Source organism: Centruroides sculpturatus, unplaced genomic scaffold (genome assembly GCF_000671375.1).
Source record: "Centruroides sculpturatus isolate CEXI.00-Female unplaced genomic scaffold, Cexi_2.0 scaffold296, whole genome shotgun sequence".
In the NCBI taxonomy this organism is placed as follows: Eukaryota; Metazoa; Arthropoda; class Arachnida; order Scorpiones; family Buthidae; genus Centruroides; species Centruroides sculpturatus.
In genome coordinates this window covers 111,323-127,793 of record NW_019384990.1, presented here as the reverse complement: position 1 = coordinate 127,793, position 16,471 = coordinate 111,323, and the positions used below count along the sequence as shown (strand labels likewise).

The window sequence follows — 16,471 nt, the reverse complement described above, 5'->3', positions numbered from 1 at the left end:
ATTACATCGTAATTATAAATTAGATAACAAAAATAAGAAATTTTCAGGAAGAAAAGTCGTGTATGATTGAATGTTTTGACTTGGACACTTTGGAAATTTTGCATACTTTTCATTCAACTTTGATACCCGAACCTTGTGATTATGACGATAATCAGTAATTAAGATTGGTAAAATATTTTCCATTTTATAAATTATAAAAATAAAAATAAATTTTAATACAGTGTGGCCAATAAGTTGCTTGCCAAATGAGAGAGAATCACCATCCTTATTGTTGTAGGTGTAATTGCGAGCAGAAGTAACCACGCTAATGTGAAAACGTGTGGAGTTTGTTTTATTGTGTGGAGAAATCATAGAACAACATGGAAAGCTGCACAAGAATTCCATTGTTTTCATCCAGACCTTCTGGAGCCTTCACATCAAGCTGTTGACAATATTCTTCTGTGTCCTGGATGAGAACCGTATGGCCACGATCAGCAATGGTATGCGGCTGTTTTGGTTAAAGTGGAATTTTGGTTAAAGATCAGGGAGGGAATGATGAAATTCCTTTTCAGTTTCTCGTGTTATTCTACACAATAAAACAAGCTCCACTCGTTGTTTAGGGATCAACACGATTACTTCCAGTCGTAACTACGCCTCAAACAATAACAACAGTAATTACTTCTATTTGGCAAGAGACTTATATTTACAGACAAATTTGTTACAGTATATTTTTTAAAATATTAATTCATAAATTATTATCTTTTATTTCAGAAGAGAAGGAAGCGAGGATTATGTTCACCCACTACATTTTGAAATATTTTAAATTTCTAACGAAAATTACATATAAAATATATTGTGAAACATAAATAGTTTAATAAAAAGAAATTAAGTTATAGTGTTTTATGCCTTTAGATTAAATTTTTAAATAAATCTAATTAAAACCATTCTTTAACTTGAATTTCTTCAGTCTTACTCAGCACCATGTTTTACATGGAAAGTATAAACAACGATCAATGTAACTCATGTTATTACAGATTTATGGGGCATCCTGTATGTCGTAGAATGTATTTTTTCACGTTTATTATGGTTACTAAATGGTCGCGAGTGAAGGATTTTCTTGCTGATGAATCGATCGTGGGTTCGCGCCTGACCCAAGGGCTGTCCACGAGGAGTTTTTGAGATGTTTTTTCACGTTAGCATGTGGGTTCTCACCTAAATAGAGGTCAGTTTGCCATAAACGACCTCCCGGGAGGTACCCCTTTTTGCAAATTTCTCATGTGTTGCGTTGCCCAACCGTTTCATTGTGGGCTCTTTTAAATAAATAATATAATTAATAATGCAACATTTATTAATTGATATATTTATTTATAACAATTAAAATGTCTAGGGCCTCCTGTATGTTGGAGTGGAATCGTAAGAATTCTCGACAATTCTTTATAAATTATCTACTGCACAATTAAATTTTAGGGGTCTTTGAAGAGTTTTAACACACTAAACATGTGAATGACGGACAAAGTTTTTTTATAAACTCCTTGGGGTTGGCTTAAATGGGGTTAGAAAGTGAGAGGGCGGAAGTCTACTACAAAGGAAAGGTTATAAACGGGATGATATTGGTTCCTACTCAACTGTAGATTCTATTCTAGGCATTTTTTCCATTTGTTTGATGCTACTCCAAAATTAAGAAAATGCCTAACGATATGAATGGTGTAATGTAATAATTAAATTTTATAATATAAATTTAATATCTTTCATAATCAATTAACAGACCTCAGAAGGATAGCGATAGGCTTTCTTATTTAGTATCAGGAGTGTGTCAGTTATCATCTCATAATTTTGGAATCTCTGCTTATCCAAGACCTAGATCAAATGGTCCTGTTGCACCTTCTCTATCTGAGCCTACTTCTAAGATAAACAGGATATCTCCCCAAAATTATATACACATTTTTTCAGCTCATAATTGAGAGGCTTGACTCTGCAACTTACCAAACTTTAATATGAAAAGTTTTATTAATGTGGTTGTAGAGTATAAATGAATAAATCTAAGTTTGTTGATAACCTAACTCGTTTTCTGTATTTTTACGGGATGTGTACGACATTTTTTTACTCCCTCCATAAACGACCCATCAGCGGCCGAATAGATAAATCCATTGTTCACTGATAGTTGGTCGCGGGTTCGTGTTCAACTAACGGATTGATGAGGTGGAATTTTCCGAATTTTCTTCACATATATAATACCTAAACAGGGACCAATTTCTTATATAAAGTCCTCCAATAAAGCATACCTCTTGGCAGATCGCCCATGTCTTTGCATTACATTATACCAGAGGTTCTCAACTTTTCTTCACTCGCGTATCACCCGAGCCTTCCGTGGGTTGATTTGTAGTAGTAACAGATCATTCTTTCATACCATCGGTGGTACGTATACTACTGATTGATATGATATAAATGTATAATCAATTATACATTTACATTATTTTTCTAGTATATAATCACATATGCATGATAACAGGAAATCCATTTTACAATATTCCTATAATGTTTGAAGATATGAGCGACTTGTACTGTTTTTATACAAACATGTTGTGTATATTTACATATAATTAACATGATATTCTGTACTTATTAACCCTTTGTTCTTTATACCTGATATTCACACAATATAATTGTTATAGAGCATTAAATATTTTATGTAGGGCAGTCTAAAAGAATGCCTGTTTGTAAGTAGCCCATGCCGAATATGTGGTGTTCTTCCCTAATCATCCGACCTTTCCATTGTGGGCCAACTCATAATAGGTAACAAAAAAGTCCAGTTAAGTGCTCATAAGAAGGAGAAAATCAAAGAAATTTTCGTTATTAAGAAGCACACAATCTTCAGTAAAGGTATTGAAAAAAATAAATTTATTCTCTNAACTGTCTCATAAAGTATAATGTAAACATTTGTTTGATTGATACGTGTTGAATTTCGATCCAGAACAACTGTATACCTACACTCAACAGAACCCAAACATCAACCGAAGATGAGCTTCACCTTCTGCTTCATCTCCATGATTATAATTTCTAGTAAGTAATATTTATTCACAGAGTAATCCTTCTATTCAGTAGTTTAATCCTTTTATTATTAGAAAATAGCATTAATAGTAGTTAATTTATGTATAAAATAAATTGTTATATTAAGGTTATTGAATGTAGGTAGATCTATAAATTAGAATTAGGTCAAAAATTGTATTATTCGCTTGGTAGGTTTATATTTAGTGTCACAGCACCCCGTTATTTATGCTTAATTATGTTAAACAAATAATGTGTAGGCTTAAAGAAGAGGGAGGTAAAAGGACTATTTGGTGTTAATTCTTTTTATCTCTATTTCTTTAATGTTTTTAGTATTAATAAAGCTATTTTATTTTGACTTTTCATTAAGATCTCCTCTCTTTGCAATCAGAAACTACACCAGTATAATAAGTCCTATTTATAAACAAGGTCTAAATAGACTTATGTTGACCTCTCCTGTTCCTTATATAAGAATATATATATATTTACAAGAATTATTTACTCGTAGAAATGATACTATTGTTAGTTCGTATAGCGTGATAAGTAGGAGGCTAAAGAATATAAGTTAATTTATGTTAATAAATAATTTTATGTTTATTAACTATCTTATAAATACATTACTTCATCTCCCATTTCCATTATTCCTTGACATCGGAAGGTATAACCATTCGTAACGACAATGAATGTGGTTTCTGCAATAGAAACTTGTTACAGACATCGCTAATATGGACATCACTTATGATAATAATGCTTCAATTAATTCAAGAATTAAATCTATACCTGAAATATTTGTTGTAGAACTTTTGTTTGAATGTTCTATTTCTTTAAACGGAGTTGTAAGGGTTGAATCTACTGATTCTGTGCTTGAAATGTTCAACATTGATGGTTCACTTGTTGAAGGCGATTCTGTAAATTTCGTAATGGGTACCAGTGTAGAATTATCCGTGCAATTACCTGAATTTGTCTCATATAATTCTGTAATAATTAAATTTCATAATATAAATTTTAAAAAAAATATATTATTTAAAATAATTTACAAGAAGATTACTTACTCGTCATAAGAATAAAGAAGGAAATGTATAACATGAAATCCATTTTACAAAATTCCTGTAATGTTTGAAGATACGAGTGACTTGTATTGTACTTTATACAAACATGTTGTGTATGTTTACATGTAATTAACATGAAATTCTGTACTTATTAACACTTTGTTCTTTATACCTGATACTTACACAATATAATTGTTAAAGAGAGAGAAATGTTTTATGTAGAAATGTAACGTAATAGTTTCATAGGGCCCAGGCAAAGTTGAATTAGTGGGCCCCATGTACAGTGTTATTAGCGAACACAAATTACAGTAAATCTTTACCAAAGGTATTAAAAAAAATAATGTTATACCAGAAGAAACAATACGCAGGAAATAAGTCAATGAATTAATTTGAAATATTTTTCTAAGGTATAATTAGATTACCAAATGTGAAATTGTTCTATTGTGAATAGAGCAAACCTATTTATTCGCTGTTATTTAAATATAATGACGTTTATAGCGAATTAATAAATCAGTCGATAAAACAGGATATTGTTATAAAATAAATATTTTCCGTATGCAGGAAATTTTAGAATATTATAATTAAACCTGTAAACAACGGCCACTGACGGGAAACATAAAAAAAGAAATATTAGCCGTTGTATGAAGGTTATTAATTTCCTTGTTTTTTGACACAATTTATTTGAAGTTTTTACATTTTGAATCATTCTTTTACTCTGAAAAAATGACTTAGTTTGATGGAATATGGCAATGCAACACTTGAGTCATCTGTTAAAGGGAGAACTTTCTATAGGAAAATACCATGTTCAGATATTAGGTATGAAGAAAACACGGAAAACTTCACGTGTTCTATGGGAAATTGACTTTTATTCAGGTGTTAGATGCGTGAAGTAAACTGCCCTATGGGAGAATGGCTTAATTCAGATGTTATACGCACAAAGGAAATCCAGAAAACACCACGAGGTTAGCTCATTGGTGAGGCGCGAACCCGCGACTAACTACAAGTGTTTAGAGATTCTGTCCACTTAAAAACTGAAGATCAAGTCCCCATGTATGCTAATTAGATGTTACCTGTATGTTCCTCTCTATTTTTCGCACAGTTTTTTATGTTTTTCCCCACGTTGACAGTTACAAATCATGCAATTCCCGATAACTGTTGCTTTAAGTTCTCAATTATTGCAGGATTAAGTTGAGAAATTAATCTTTCACAATTTATCGAAGCAAAACAAATGTATCACATAAAAAAGTCAGTGTTTAAATTAATACTAAATTATTTTTATTATATAAATATAACAGCATTTCTTGTGAATTAATAAAAATCAATCAATAGAAATCCAAATATATTTTAAAATAAATGTTTTCTAAAGACAGGAAACATTACAATAAATTAGAGAATAATTCAATATTTTATTATATTTACAAGTATTTATGTATTAATTAAACCTATAAAAAAGGGAATAATAAACGTCTGACCACACTAAGAATTCCATTTTGCCACGACTGCGGGTTATATAATACGATATTTTTAGAAAATATTTACATTTTATTAAAGTATTATAACACGTAACTGTCTCATAAAGTATAATGTAAACATTTGTTTGATTGATACGTGTTGAATTTCGATCCAGAACAACTGTATACCTACACTCAACAGAACCCAAACATCAACCGAAGATGAGCTTCACCTTCTGCTTCATCTCCATGATTATAATTTCTAGTAAGTAACATTTATTCACAGAGTAATCCTTCTATTCAGTAGTTTAATCCTTTTATTATTAGAAAATAGCATTAATAGTAGTTAATTTATATATAAAATAAATTGTTATATTAAGGTTATTGAATGTAGGTAGATCTATAAATTAGAATTAGGTCAAAAATTGTATTATTCGCTTGGTAGGTTTATATTTAGTGTCACAGCACCCCGTTATTTATGCTTAATTATGTTAAACAAATAATGTGTAGGCTTAAAGAAGAGGGAGGTAAAAGGACTATTTGGTGTTAATTCTTTTTATCTCTATTTCTTTAATGTTTTTAGTATTAATAAAGCTATTTTATTTTGACTTTTCATTAAGATCTCCTCTCTTTGCAATCAGAAACTACACCAGTATAATAAGTCCTATTTATAAACAAGGTCTAAATAGACTTATGTTGACCTCTCCTGTTCCTTATATAAGAATATATATATATTTACAAGAATTATTTACTCGTAGAAATGATACTATTGTTAGTTCGTATAGCGTGATAAGTAGGGAAAATAATAATATTATTCTACGAAAAAATATATTAAAATTCAAATAAATTATATACAATCAAATTTCGATATAACATCCGAAGAATTCTCGTGAACGAAGCTTTCTCATGAATATTAAATATAGAACCCTTTTTGTCTTCGATTTTACACATCATGAAACCTTCTTATGATCAAAATCCTGTGACTTAAACTCTCAATGAAGGTCGTAACGATTGACTGACCTTCGATTTAACGTCACTCGATGTAGTGCCAACGAATAGGGGTGTATGTAAGCCTCTGTATATACATCACCATTCTACAGTAGATTCTACAATTATACCGCAGAGTAATAATATTAGTTAACTTCTTAAATTATATAAAAGTTATTTAATCTTGTATGCTTTTTTATTTACAGAAACGTGTGGTGAAAACAGCGGGGTAAGTCTAATTTAAAGTAATCTTAACATTAATTCAGTAGTAAGTAGCTCTGTGCTCTTCATCATAGGAAATATATACTGAAGCAGAAGACCCTACATTCTCCCCAATAGAAACAACAATTAATCATAGAACAACATCTACAAATTCTGTATTAATTTCCCGCATAACTGAGTCGTTAGCAGCGACTACACTAACTACACCCCCACCGGAAACAACAGTAACTAACAAGACTACCAATTCAAGTTTAGGAACTACATTGCAGACTACGAAAACCCCTCATACAAGTATAGAAACTACGGAAATTCCTTCAACAACACCAACAACAACCCTTCCTGGAACGACAACACCGTATGCCATTTCTGTTGATTACAATGAAGAATGCAAGAAGATCTTTCCATGGTCAGCTCACGTAGATTATTATAAGGTAATCTATTAAAATAATGTACCAATTACTATGAAATTTATTAAATTTATATACACGTGTACCATTTCAGCCATTGTACAGTGTACCGTGTCATTTTTACTGTCGAGTGGATCAAGTAAAGAAGTACGAACCACACCAAAGCCCAGATTTTGTAGCCTGCGAAGGAAATAAAGTAAATTATAATAATATAAATCAAGAAAATTAACGTATAATTTAATATTTTTTATATAATTTAATAACTTAGAGATGTCTGAGAGGAAACTGTGTTAAGACTCCAAGTCCTGAAGAAGATCACTATTGCAGATTAATGATGCCAAGAAGAAGAGTTTTGGCAATAAGAGTAAAAGAATTTTTACGATTTAAATATTATTTTTGAGTATTTTCATGTGAAAATAATCTCTTGCAGGACATATATTTATGCAAAATGCTGTGTTATGATTTGGATTATTTATATGTTTATGAAGTTCGTGTAAGAAATGGTTCAGCATGTAGACTTGTTAATAAAAAAGTAAGTTTAGTACGCCATAATTTAAAATTTTTCCAAATATTTTAAAAGATAAACTTGAATTAAGTTCTATTATTTATTTCTCAAGTTAAAAATATATTAATTTCTTTTATTTTAATTAATTAATTCATATTTTTTCAGGAAGGTGTATGTAATGATGGCGAATGTGAAGCAGTGGAATATAGGAAATGCCCATAAAAAAGTCTTTTATGAATGATTTCATATCAATTTATAAACTAAATAAAATGTATAATAGAACCTCTTAACAACGGCCACCTCCGAATAATGTCATTAATGTCCGTTGTTAAGAGGTTTGGCTGTATTTTAAAATATTAAAAATCGTATATAAAACATTATAGAAGAACTTAACAGAAAAGTATATGAATTGATTTATTTCATCTTAAATATTAAATACATGGAAAAATATTGTAAGAAATTTCATAAATTTTTAATTAAATAATATAAAAATTGATAATTAATGAGGTGAGTCAGATAATATGGAGGACACAGAAAGTGTTGAAGGACGGTTGATAATATCATTCACAAAGGATGAAAACAAACTCATAAATTCCTGCATTACTGTACTTGATTGAGGCAATTTTCCTTCAGTCACCGTTACACTAGTTTTAATCTCTTTATTCAGATATCTTCCGGTAGAGAAGTTTACCAATACAATTAATCCTGCAAAGGAAAACTTAATTAGACTTTTATATGAATTAACAGTTAAAATTAATTAGAATTATGTATGATTTTATACACTGAAAACTGCGTACAGAACCCGAAGAAGCACGGCTTTTAGTATCAAATGTACTTTTTTCTGACTCTCCAGTTGCCAAAATTTTATACATATTCTGCTTCAACTCTAATTAAAATCTCAAGAATATACAACACTTGTGTTAGTACATAAGCTTGATACACTTCAGCACACTATACATCTGTATAGATGTATTTAGGTACTCGTCTCTAAGCTATATTATAGTAAATACTTATAGAACACCTTAGTACGCATATACACCTAATACATATTAGCATGATACACCTCAGTACAGAATAATACTTAATACTAACCTATATAGGTGTATTTAAATACTATTCTTCAAGCAATATATATAAATTATATACTTAAATAAGTGTATAGTATAGTAAGAACCTATAATACACCTTACACATATGCACCTGCACACTTATATACGTCTAGTATATCCCAACCTCAATTGTTAATTACAATTAAACTGTATAAAATAGAAACTTAATTAGAAAGTAAACAAGATTAAAAATAGGACGGTAATTCTTACCTAAAACAATAGAAACGAACAATATTTGCTTCATTTATATTCAATCTGATAATATTTGCTTTAAAGAAATTCTATATATAAATATATATTATTATATTAACAATATAATATATTAGTTACTTATCTCAGTACAGAGTTGCAGTCCTATATAATACTTTGTAAGAACAATTACTATAAGACTACACCCGTGAACTAGATTTAAGTAGATTAAGGTGAAAGTTACGAAATTATAATAAATAAATAAATAAATATNGCCAAAACCAACTTACATTATTTTTAAATTTTAATTATATAAATTTAATAGAAAACGTATTTTATACGACATTATTTATTTCTTTATTAATTTTATACCATTTAGTGTACTTGGACCCTTTCTCCTCTTTGTTATCCTTCACTATCTTGACCCACGAGTAGGCTCATTTATTTTTTTAAATAAAGGATTTATAAATTTATAACTTATAAATATTACTTTTATAAAAATAAATAATTTTGCCTTAAATATCAGGGGTGTGAACTAATTTGATGTGGGTCAAGAACTTTTTATTTTATTCAGACGTCAAGGCTGATGTGTAATTCACTTTATGACATAGTTCTCATACGATACCCATTTACATAATGGTTTTGTATATTTCTAAAACATATAAATACGTAAGAGAGTGTTGCTTTCGTAGTAGAAAGTATTACGCAAACAACTAAAAAAATAACAAATAAATTTAAAACAAAACGTCATAAATTTATAAACAATTAAAAGTGAGGTAATTGAGAAATCATTTGATATTTTTTTCAGTTTCCATATAATGTATAGGCCCATAGGATTTTCTAGTTATTTATTGAAAGTTCAACGAATTTAAAGGGGTGATAACACGTTTAAATCCCTTTAGACACGCGAAGAAAACTCGTAGCCACGTAGCCAGTCCGTTGGCGAGGTACGAACCCACGACTAATGTTATAAATAAAGTAGCTTTTTTTTAATCACATAATTAAGAGTAAATTTTAAGACCTCTTCTGTGTCTAGGGATGAAATCAAGTGACCTGTTGACCCTCCAATCAAGGCCTACTTACAGGGAGGAAATTAACTTAAAAAACAATGCTTAAAACACATAAATTATTCGTCACTACAATTTAAAAAATTGGCTGACAAGTGGCTAGCAGGTGTAAATACCTATTTAAGATAGGGAAACAGGTGTCGATAAATCAGTGTTGTAGAATTTTAACTGAAGAGCAGCAGCATTTAAAATGAACAATTTCGTGTTAATTGCCATCGTTTCTTGCGGTAAAATTACTAATAATTTATTATTTTATAATAATAATAATATTTATTTCTACTGATTATACAGTATTTTTAACTGATAGTAATCAATGCTACGATTGGAATTTCATCATCAGACAAGGAGAAAAACATTCTTCAAATGGTAAGAAATTGATTTTAATAAATGAAATTAAATCGATTTCTTTTTAAATTTATAATTAAATAATTTCATTTTGTAAGTTTAAATCTGTAAAGGATGGGTTAAAGGTCATTCCATCTCGTGAAGAAAAAGATAGTGTTGAAAATGGAAACAAGCCAGTTTATGGTGGCCATCATCATTACTGGGGACATCATCATCATTATCATCATCATAAGCGAAATCAGGACTAAATTATAATTAAATGAAAGGAAATTAATGATGTTATCTTGATTTATTTGCACGATATATTCTTGAAATTTAACCACATCCTAATTAAAATATGTTTATTAATAAATATAATATGTATGGAAACAAAAATAAAATACAAGTTCTGTTATTTACTTTGTCTTTTCTTTTATATTACGCAGTAAAAGGGGGCGAATTCGAACATTTCACACAAGATAATGTACACTTTGCCATTATTTGCTTGAAAATAGCTTTTCTCCTATTGTTCCAGTTTTGTACTATTATTATTTTTAAATAAGCCCTAATAAAAGTATTTTCCTAATAAATAGTTTTAACACGTAAATACGCACAGGGAAATATAATAAAATTTTAATTTATAGTCTACATATAATTAAATTTAGACCTTATTTATAAATTAATAAGGCTATAATATTAGGCCCTACAGAGATTAATACTATAATTCGATATTTAAAAAACAATAGAGGGTGGCCAAAAAGTCAGTTAACCATTATAAAAACTAAATTGTTGCCTTATTCAATTACTACTTACAGTGACGCGTCATACCTTTACGGGGACCAGGCGAACTTGAATTAAGAGGCCCATGTACAGCATTGACTTCAGACATTTTTCTTCGGGGAAAATGTTTTCTTGTTTACAGTAATTTCATGAGGCCCTAATCGACTTTGAGGCCCTTTTTTATTAAAAAAATGCTTTTAAAATATACATATAGGTACAGTACATATTATATTATGACATACAGACTGACGTATCAATAATTTATCACATAATTAATATATTGCCGGTAAATATGACGTGACTTTGAGCGTTGCACTATCAGTCAATAGCTTAGGGCCTCACATTTTAACGTGTATGATTCTTTATGGAGGGAAAGTACGTATTATATGTTATATCTCAGGGCCACAAGAGGTCTATGTTCAGCCCTGTGTAAGGTGTAAAGCGAATGGTGCAGGTGTATTTCCTCCTTTACAGCCATAGTTTCCTCCGTTTTGCAGCTTTCTGCATTACTGATTGAGGAGTAGACTGGGCAGCCAAAACCAACTTACATTACAGGAAGATCCCCTAGTTCCTCTCTTCCTGAATATAGTGGAAGAAATTGGTTGTAAGTAGCCTAGTTGGAGCAGAGCCTTGTATTGAGCAACCCATTCTTGTGGGACAGGCTTAACTAATGTGCCTTAAATATGCCAAAACTACCTGAACGTGATGCATCTTTCTTCTCAGTCACACACCTAAACAACATCGCTTGATCTAGGACACAACTACTGCAATAGAGAAATTCCTCCATTTCTGGCTTTCTGCAGCCATAAACCAAAATTCCTGACGATTTACTTAGCCTAGAAAATATGACGTATTTCCTCTCACCTGTTGAGAGTTGTAGTCACGTGAATGAGTTTGTCAAGGTGAGATCGAGTACAACATGCAAAACTCGAGCCTACAGGCCCTAGTAGCTGTATTGTTTTCTTTAAATATCTCAGTATACAATGGCGCATTTCATTTTAGGCTCATTAAGCCTGGCACAAGGGCCGATATTTCTAAACACGTCGCTATAATTTCTGAAAATCACTAAACCAAAACAATTTGAATCATTTTTTGGGTTCATATTGTGTACTCCATTATGCTTTTTATTATTTTATGTTAGGGTAACGGGGCCTGAAGCGAGGACCTATAACAAATTAAATTATTATATTAAAGGAAACATTGTATAGGGACCCCTATGAAGTAGGAGCAAATGAAGCAAATTACAGAGATGCCAAGAGAGAGAGAGGCAATTGAAGGAATGCTAGGAAAAGGGCAATTACAGAGATTCCAAAGAGCGGGGCAAATTACAGTGATATCAGGAAAGGGGGACAAAGGGAACAAATTGCATAAACTCCAAAGTGAAAGGCAAAATGCAGCTACGTCAGGAGAGGGAAAAATGGAGCAAATTGAAGGGATGCCAGGAGAGAGAGGCAAATTGAAGGGATGCCAGGACAGAGGGGAAAATTGAAGGGATGTCAGGAAAGAGGGGCAAATTGAAGAGATGCCAGGAGAGAGAGACAATTGAAGGAATGCCAGGAGAAAGGCAATTACAGGGATTCCAAAGAGAGGGGCAAATTGCAGTGATATCAGGAGAAAGGGACAAAGGGAACAAATGTCAAGAGAGGGAAAAATGGAGCAAATTGAAGGGATGTCAGGACAGAGAGGCAAAGTGAAGAGATACAAGGAGAGAGAGACAAATTGAAGAGATGCCAGGAAGGGCAAATTGAAGGGATGCCAGGAGACAGGGGCAAATTAAAGGATTACTCTAGGATTGTAGTTAAGTACGAACCCAGGGCAATTTGCTTCCTATGCTCCTCTCTTGGCATCCCTGTTTATGCTTAATTAATGGTTGCATTACTAATTATGCACTTAATGAATGCATTATTTTAACAGCAATCAATAAAAAGTATAAATAAATTTAAAAACAATTAAATATTTAAATATATTAAATTATATAATTTAAAATAATTAATTTAGATTAACAATTAAATTGAATGCGAAGTTGGCAGCAGTAGTTACATAAGCAACTACAACATTTATCTACTTAACTACTTTTGTTTGACCTAATTCGACAATTAAAATTTACATATTTTAACCCAATTAAACTTCGTTATTAATTATAAAATTTAAATTTATATTAATTAATTTAATTTAATTAAACATTTCGTACGCGTCGCGTATGAAGCGATGTTTTAAAAATAATTATGTAATTTATCTATTATAAATATCAAATTCGATAATTATTTTATTAAATTAAAACGATTTCAGTCAAAATCACTTAATTTTTAATCAAATTTACTTCCCTTCGCAGTGCCCACAATTTTTAACGAATATTTTTCTTCGACGCGTCGCGTCGCATGCTGTCGCGCGCTAACGCGTCTCGTTCAACATGGAGTCGATTGTACGGTGAGAACAACTTTAGTTATTTAAATATTAGAATATTGTATAAATGTCAAGGACAGACATATGTTTTGACTTTTATCATCATAAACAAATCCACCTGCTTTAATAAAATTAAAAAAAATCACGACAGAAAGCGAAAATCAAGCGAAAAATCTTAATTTCTGCTTAATCTTGGAGCCTACAAAGCGGAAATTCTCAACCGGTAGTACGCGTATCACTAGTTGTAGGCAAGAAGAATGGCGAGTGTCAAAGGTTGAGAACCACTGCTGTAAGACCTAATTCTATAAATATAAAACTGTATTATAGTAAATTATTTACCTATAATTAATTTAAATGAATAAAATCTATAGTTTTAATAATTCTTCATTAAATTATCCCTTAAAATAAGAGCATTAATAAGGTAAACACTATGAACTCTTATTTGACCTTACCCTACGTCCCAAATTTTATTAGTTAACTGGATTAACAATTGTAAGACTGTGGCAAAGCTGGATACTCCCGAGAAGGACCTATTTACGTGTTAAACACATAAATAAACCTGGTAATTTCCACGTCGTCGGGTGCGAACCCGCGACCATTGTTTAGTGGTTTATCCCCTCAAGCAAATGGAGCGATTTAAATAATCAAAAACTCGATAAGAATGCAAATTCCTGGAGATTTTACACGATTAATTTCATAAGGAGACGTAATTTTAATTTTAATGTTTAATTAATCATGAAGACATTCGCTAAATATGTAATAATTATAAGAAACAATAACAATTTTCTATGCTTAATTCCAATTTTATTTCATGACAGTTTTAATAGGGATGAAAAATTCGTTATCAATTTTTATCCCCCCCGTTACATTATTATGAATTATTTCAGCCATAATATTGATTCATATCATCATAATCATAATAGCACCAATAGTTGAAACAGTTGTAAAGACAATCGTTGTAAAGACTTACAAATTCTTCACCTTCATTTTCGAAAACGTAATCGTAACCGTACAAACCATAACAAAAATCGCAACAATAATAATAGTAAGATATAAAACGGCCATCATCTTCAGTCTTTTCAGACGGAGATTTTTTCATGTAATTTGGATCACGTAATCCTTCTGATTTCGATTTATCTTGATGACGTTCGTCTTCAATTGGTGATTTTACCTTTCTCTCCGTGCTTTCAGGCATTGTTTTCTCGATTTTTTTCTTCATCCCATTTATCTAATAAGTGTTTAAAGTTATATTTAAACAAGTGCACTCAAGAAAGAAGAATTTATACATTTTTCATTCACATATTCTATTTTCTCTTATCTTTTAGATCTTATAAGAGGAGAGAGTGTGAAATTTACACTAATTTTAAATGAGTAAATGATAGTTACGCGTTTCTTTTCTTGAAGACGATTCATGAAAGCATTCTCCTTAATGTCAGGTTTTGCTCGTTTGCCCTCTTTCTTTAATTCCTCTTTTAAATTATCCAATATTTCTCTCTCCTGTTAATTAGAATTTAATTATAAATTTCAATCTATAAAGAACTTTTAATTGTATTTATTCCACTAATTTCGTTTAAATTTTGCTTATTTAACTTTAATTTTTAACTCTATTCTATAAAAATTTCGCTCCCGAAATTTTAAATACAATTAAAACCCGTATAAACCGGAATCGCGCATCATCAAATTGTTTCCATTTAGGCAGATTTCTTTTATCGTGTTCGTTTTAGACAGGTTTTACTGTATTTTAAAATACACTAACCTTAATTAAAGCTTCTATTCTGTTGTTAGTTCTTCTTCCTTTGACTTTCATAAAAATCGACAATATCCACGAATTAAATAAATAAGCTTGGACAGAGAAACAAAAATATGATTAATTCAATGCCACTAATGTAAATATAATTAATTATTTGGCGATATTCCTGATATAATTAAAGGTCTGTAATAATAAACGTACCACAGATAATTGCTGCCAAAAAGAATAGAAGAGCGAGCTTCATATTAAAATGCCTGCTAGATGAACGTAATTAAGTTAAAATGTTGAATTTCAACACCTTTTATGCACTATAACATGTGTTTTATTATAAAACAATCACTTGTTTTCCAGTTCTCTCACCATTTTGTGTTGATGACGTACAACACTTTTTACTTTTATATAAGTTTCCATTTTAATGACATTTAATGAGCGAAATTTTTAAATTTTAAGTGCATTACTTGTTATAATTGTATGAATTATACAAATTAAGAATAGGTAGACATGAACCTAATAAAAGATAATAGCAATAGCTTTTTTTTAAAATTAAATTTAGAACCGTACACTTCTTTGTAATAAAGCTTTTTAACATTTTATTATATAATATAGCACAATAGTAAAAGTTATATAATCTAACACAGTCGATACTCGCTGAAAATCTAAATGTCAATTGTAATTGCGCGTGGAGTGGAGTGATGAAATAAGGCAAAGCAAGAGGTTGTCTTTATGCCAGTGCGACAGACTTTCTGTGGGAAACTGGCCCCTATTTAGATGCTAGAAATGTTATGAAAACTCCACCTTGGTTAGTTTCATATGGCTGCCAAAGCACACAACACATGTAAACTGTTATCCGTCCGGAGAATTGCTGCTCTCCGCACCTGCGAGGCGTACAAGACTGCACCCACGAATGCTTTATTGGTAATGTCAGCTAATGATTTGACCCTGTAAAGTTAGAAATTAAGAAAATCATTTGAAAAGTAACCCTGTATTATTTCAGTATTAGTTTGAAGCCTTTAGTTTTAAGCATTAAACTTTACTCTGTTCAAGCTTATATGTACCTACACTTCTTATTGAATTTTTTTAGACCCACGGCTTTGCAGCCTAAAAACTACACGTCAACATTAATTGTAGAAAGAATAAAACCTTACGTATAGTACACCAATCAGAATGATCCTTCCTTTCTATTCTTTCTATCTCCTCGCCTTCC

General features: G+C 30.7%; 3 protein-coding genes and 2 long non-coding RNA genes across 7 annotated transcripts; 3 read left to right on the top strand and 2 right to left on the bottom strand.

Moving 5' to 3' along the window:
* Nucleotides 1–15: 15 nt before the first annotated feature.
* LOC111633008 lies at nt 16–2,039 on the top strand. The gene is made up of 2 exons (XR_002757994.1): nt 16–167; nt 751–2,039. It is a non-coding gene; the product is annotated as an uncharacterized LOC111633008 (long non-coding RNA).
* A 947-nt stretch (nt 2,040–2,986) lies between these two features.
* Nucleotides 2,987–8,038, top strand: LOC111632987. 2 transcript variants are annotated; one of them, XM_023377512.1, is made up of 7 exons: nt 2,987–3,039; nt 6,718–6,740; nt 6,808–7,164; nt 7,235–7,336; nt 7,409–7,504; nt 7,571–7,672; nt 7,811–8,038. In XM_023377512.1, exons 1-7 carry the CDS (start codon nt 2,997–2,999, stop codon nt 7,865–7,867), a joined length of 780 nt encoding a protein of 259 aa, XP_023233280.1. In that variant the 5' UTR covers nt 2,987–2,996; the 3' UTR covers nt 7,868–8,038. The 2 variants fall into 2 exon arrangements, with proteins under 2 accessions (XP_023233280.1, XP_023233279.1); XM_023377511.1 differs by lacking the exon at nt 2,987–3,039 and adding an exon at nt 5,634–5,789.
* Nucleotides 3,613–4,192, bottom strand: LOC111632992. The gene is made up of 3 exons (XM_023377519.1): nt 4,077–4,192; nt 3,805–3,999; nt 3,613–3,716 (listed from the first exon to the last, which is right to left on the bottom strand). The coding sequence occupies exons 1-3, from the start codon at nt 4,117–4,119 to the stop codon at nt 3,631–3,633; spliced, it is 324 nt and encodes a 107-aa protein (XP_023233287.1). The 5' UTR covers nt 4,120–4,192; the 3' UTR covers nt 3,613–3,630.
* Nucleotides 8,039–9,239: 1,201 nt separating the features above from the next.
* On the top strand, nt 9,240–10,993 carry LOC111632994. 2 transcript variants are annotated; one of them, XR_002757985.1, is made up of 4 exons: nt 9,240–9,890; nt 9,980–10,237; nt 10,318–10,376; nt 10,454–10,993. It is a non-coding gene; the product is annotated as an uncharacterized LOC111632994 (long non-coding RNA). The 2 variants fall into 2 exon arrangements; XR_002757984.1 differs by having other exon boundaries at nt 9,240–10,237.
* Nucleotides 10,994–14,304: 3,311 nt separating this feature from the next.
* LOC111633012 lies at nt 14,305–15,324 on the bottom strand. The gene is made up of 3 exons (XM_023377535.1): nt 15,274–15,324; nt 14,904–15,014; nt 14,305–14,745 (listed from the first exon to the last, which is right to left on the bottom strand). Exons 1-3 carry the CDS (start codon nt 15,322–15,324, stop codon nt 14,401–14,403), a joined length of 507 nt encoding a protein of 168 aa, XP_023233303.1. The 3' UTR covers nt 14,305–14,400.
* Nucleotides 15,325–16,471: the final 1,147 nt, after the last annotated feature.

Coding starts and splice junctions, on each gene's coding strand:
- LOC111632987 (XM_023377512.1), top strand. CDS start 2,997: ATGAGCTTCACCTTCTGCTTCATCTCCATGATTATAATTTCTA. Junction 7,337..7,408: donor TAGCCTGCGAAGGAAATAAA/GTAAATTATAAT, acceptor TTAATAACTTAG/AGATGTCTGAGAGGAAACTG. Junction 7,505..7,570: donor GAAGAGTTTTGGCAATAAGA/GTAAAAGAATTT, acceptor AATCTCTTGCAG/GACATATATTTATGCAAAAT.
- LOC111632992 (XM_023377519.1), bottom strand. CDS start 4,119: ATGGATTTCATGTTATACATTTCCTTCTTTATTCTTATGACGA. Junction 4,000..4,076: donor CTTCTTTATTCTTATGACGA/GTAAGTAATCTT, acceptor TAATTATTACAG/AATTATATGAGACAAATTCA. Junction 3,717..3,804: donor TTCTACAACAAATATTTCAG/GTATAGATTTAA, acceptor TTTCTATTGCAG/AAACCACATTCATTGTCGTT.
- LOC111633012 (XM_023377535.1), bottom strand. CDS start 15,324: ATGAAAGTCAAAGGAAGAAGAACTAACAACAGAATAGAAGCTTTAATT. Junction 15,015..15,273: donor GAATAGAAGCTTTAATTAAG/GTTAGTGTATTT, acceptor TCTAATTAACAG/GAGAGAGAAATATTGGATAA. Junction 14,746..14,903: donor GTCTTCAAGAAAAGAAACGC/GTAACTATCATT, acceptor AACACTTATTAG/ATAAATGGGATGAAGAAAAA.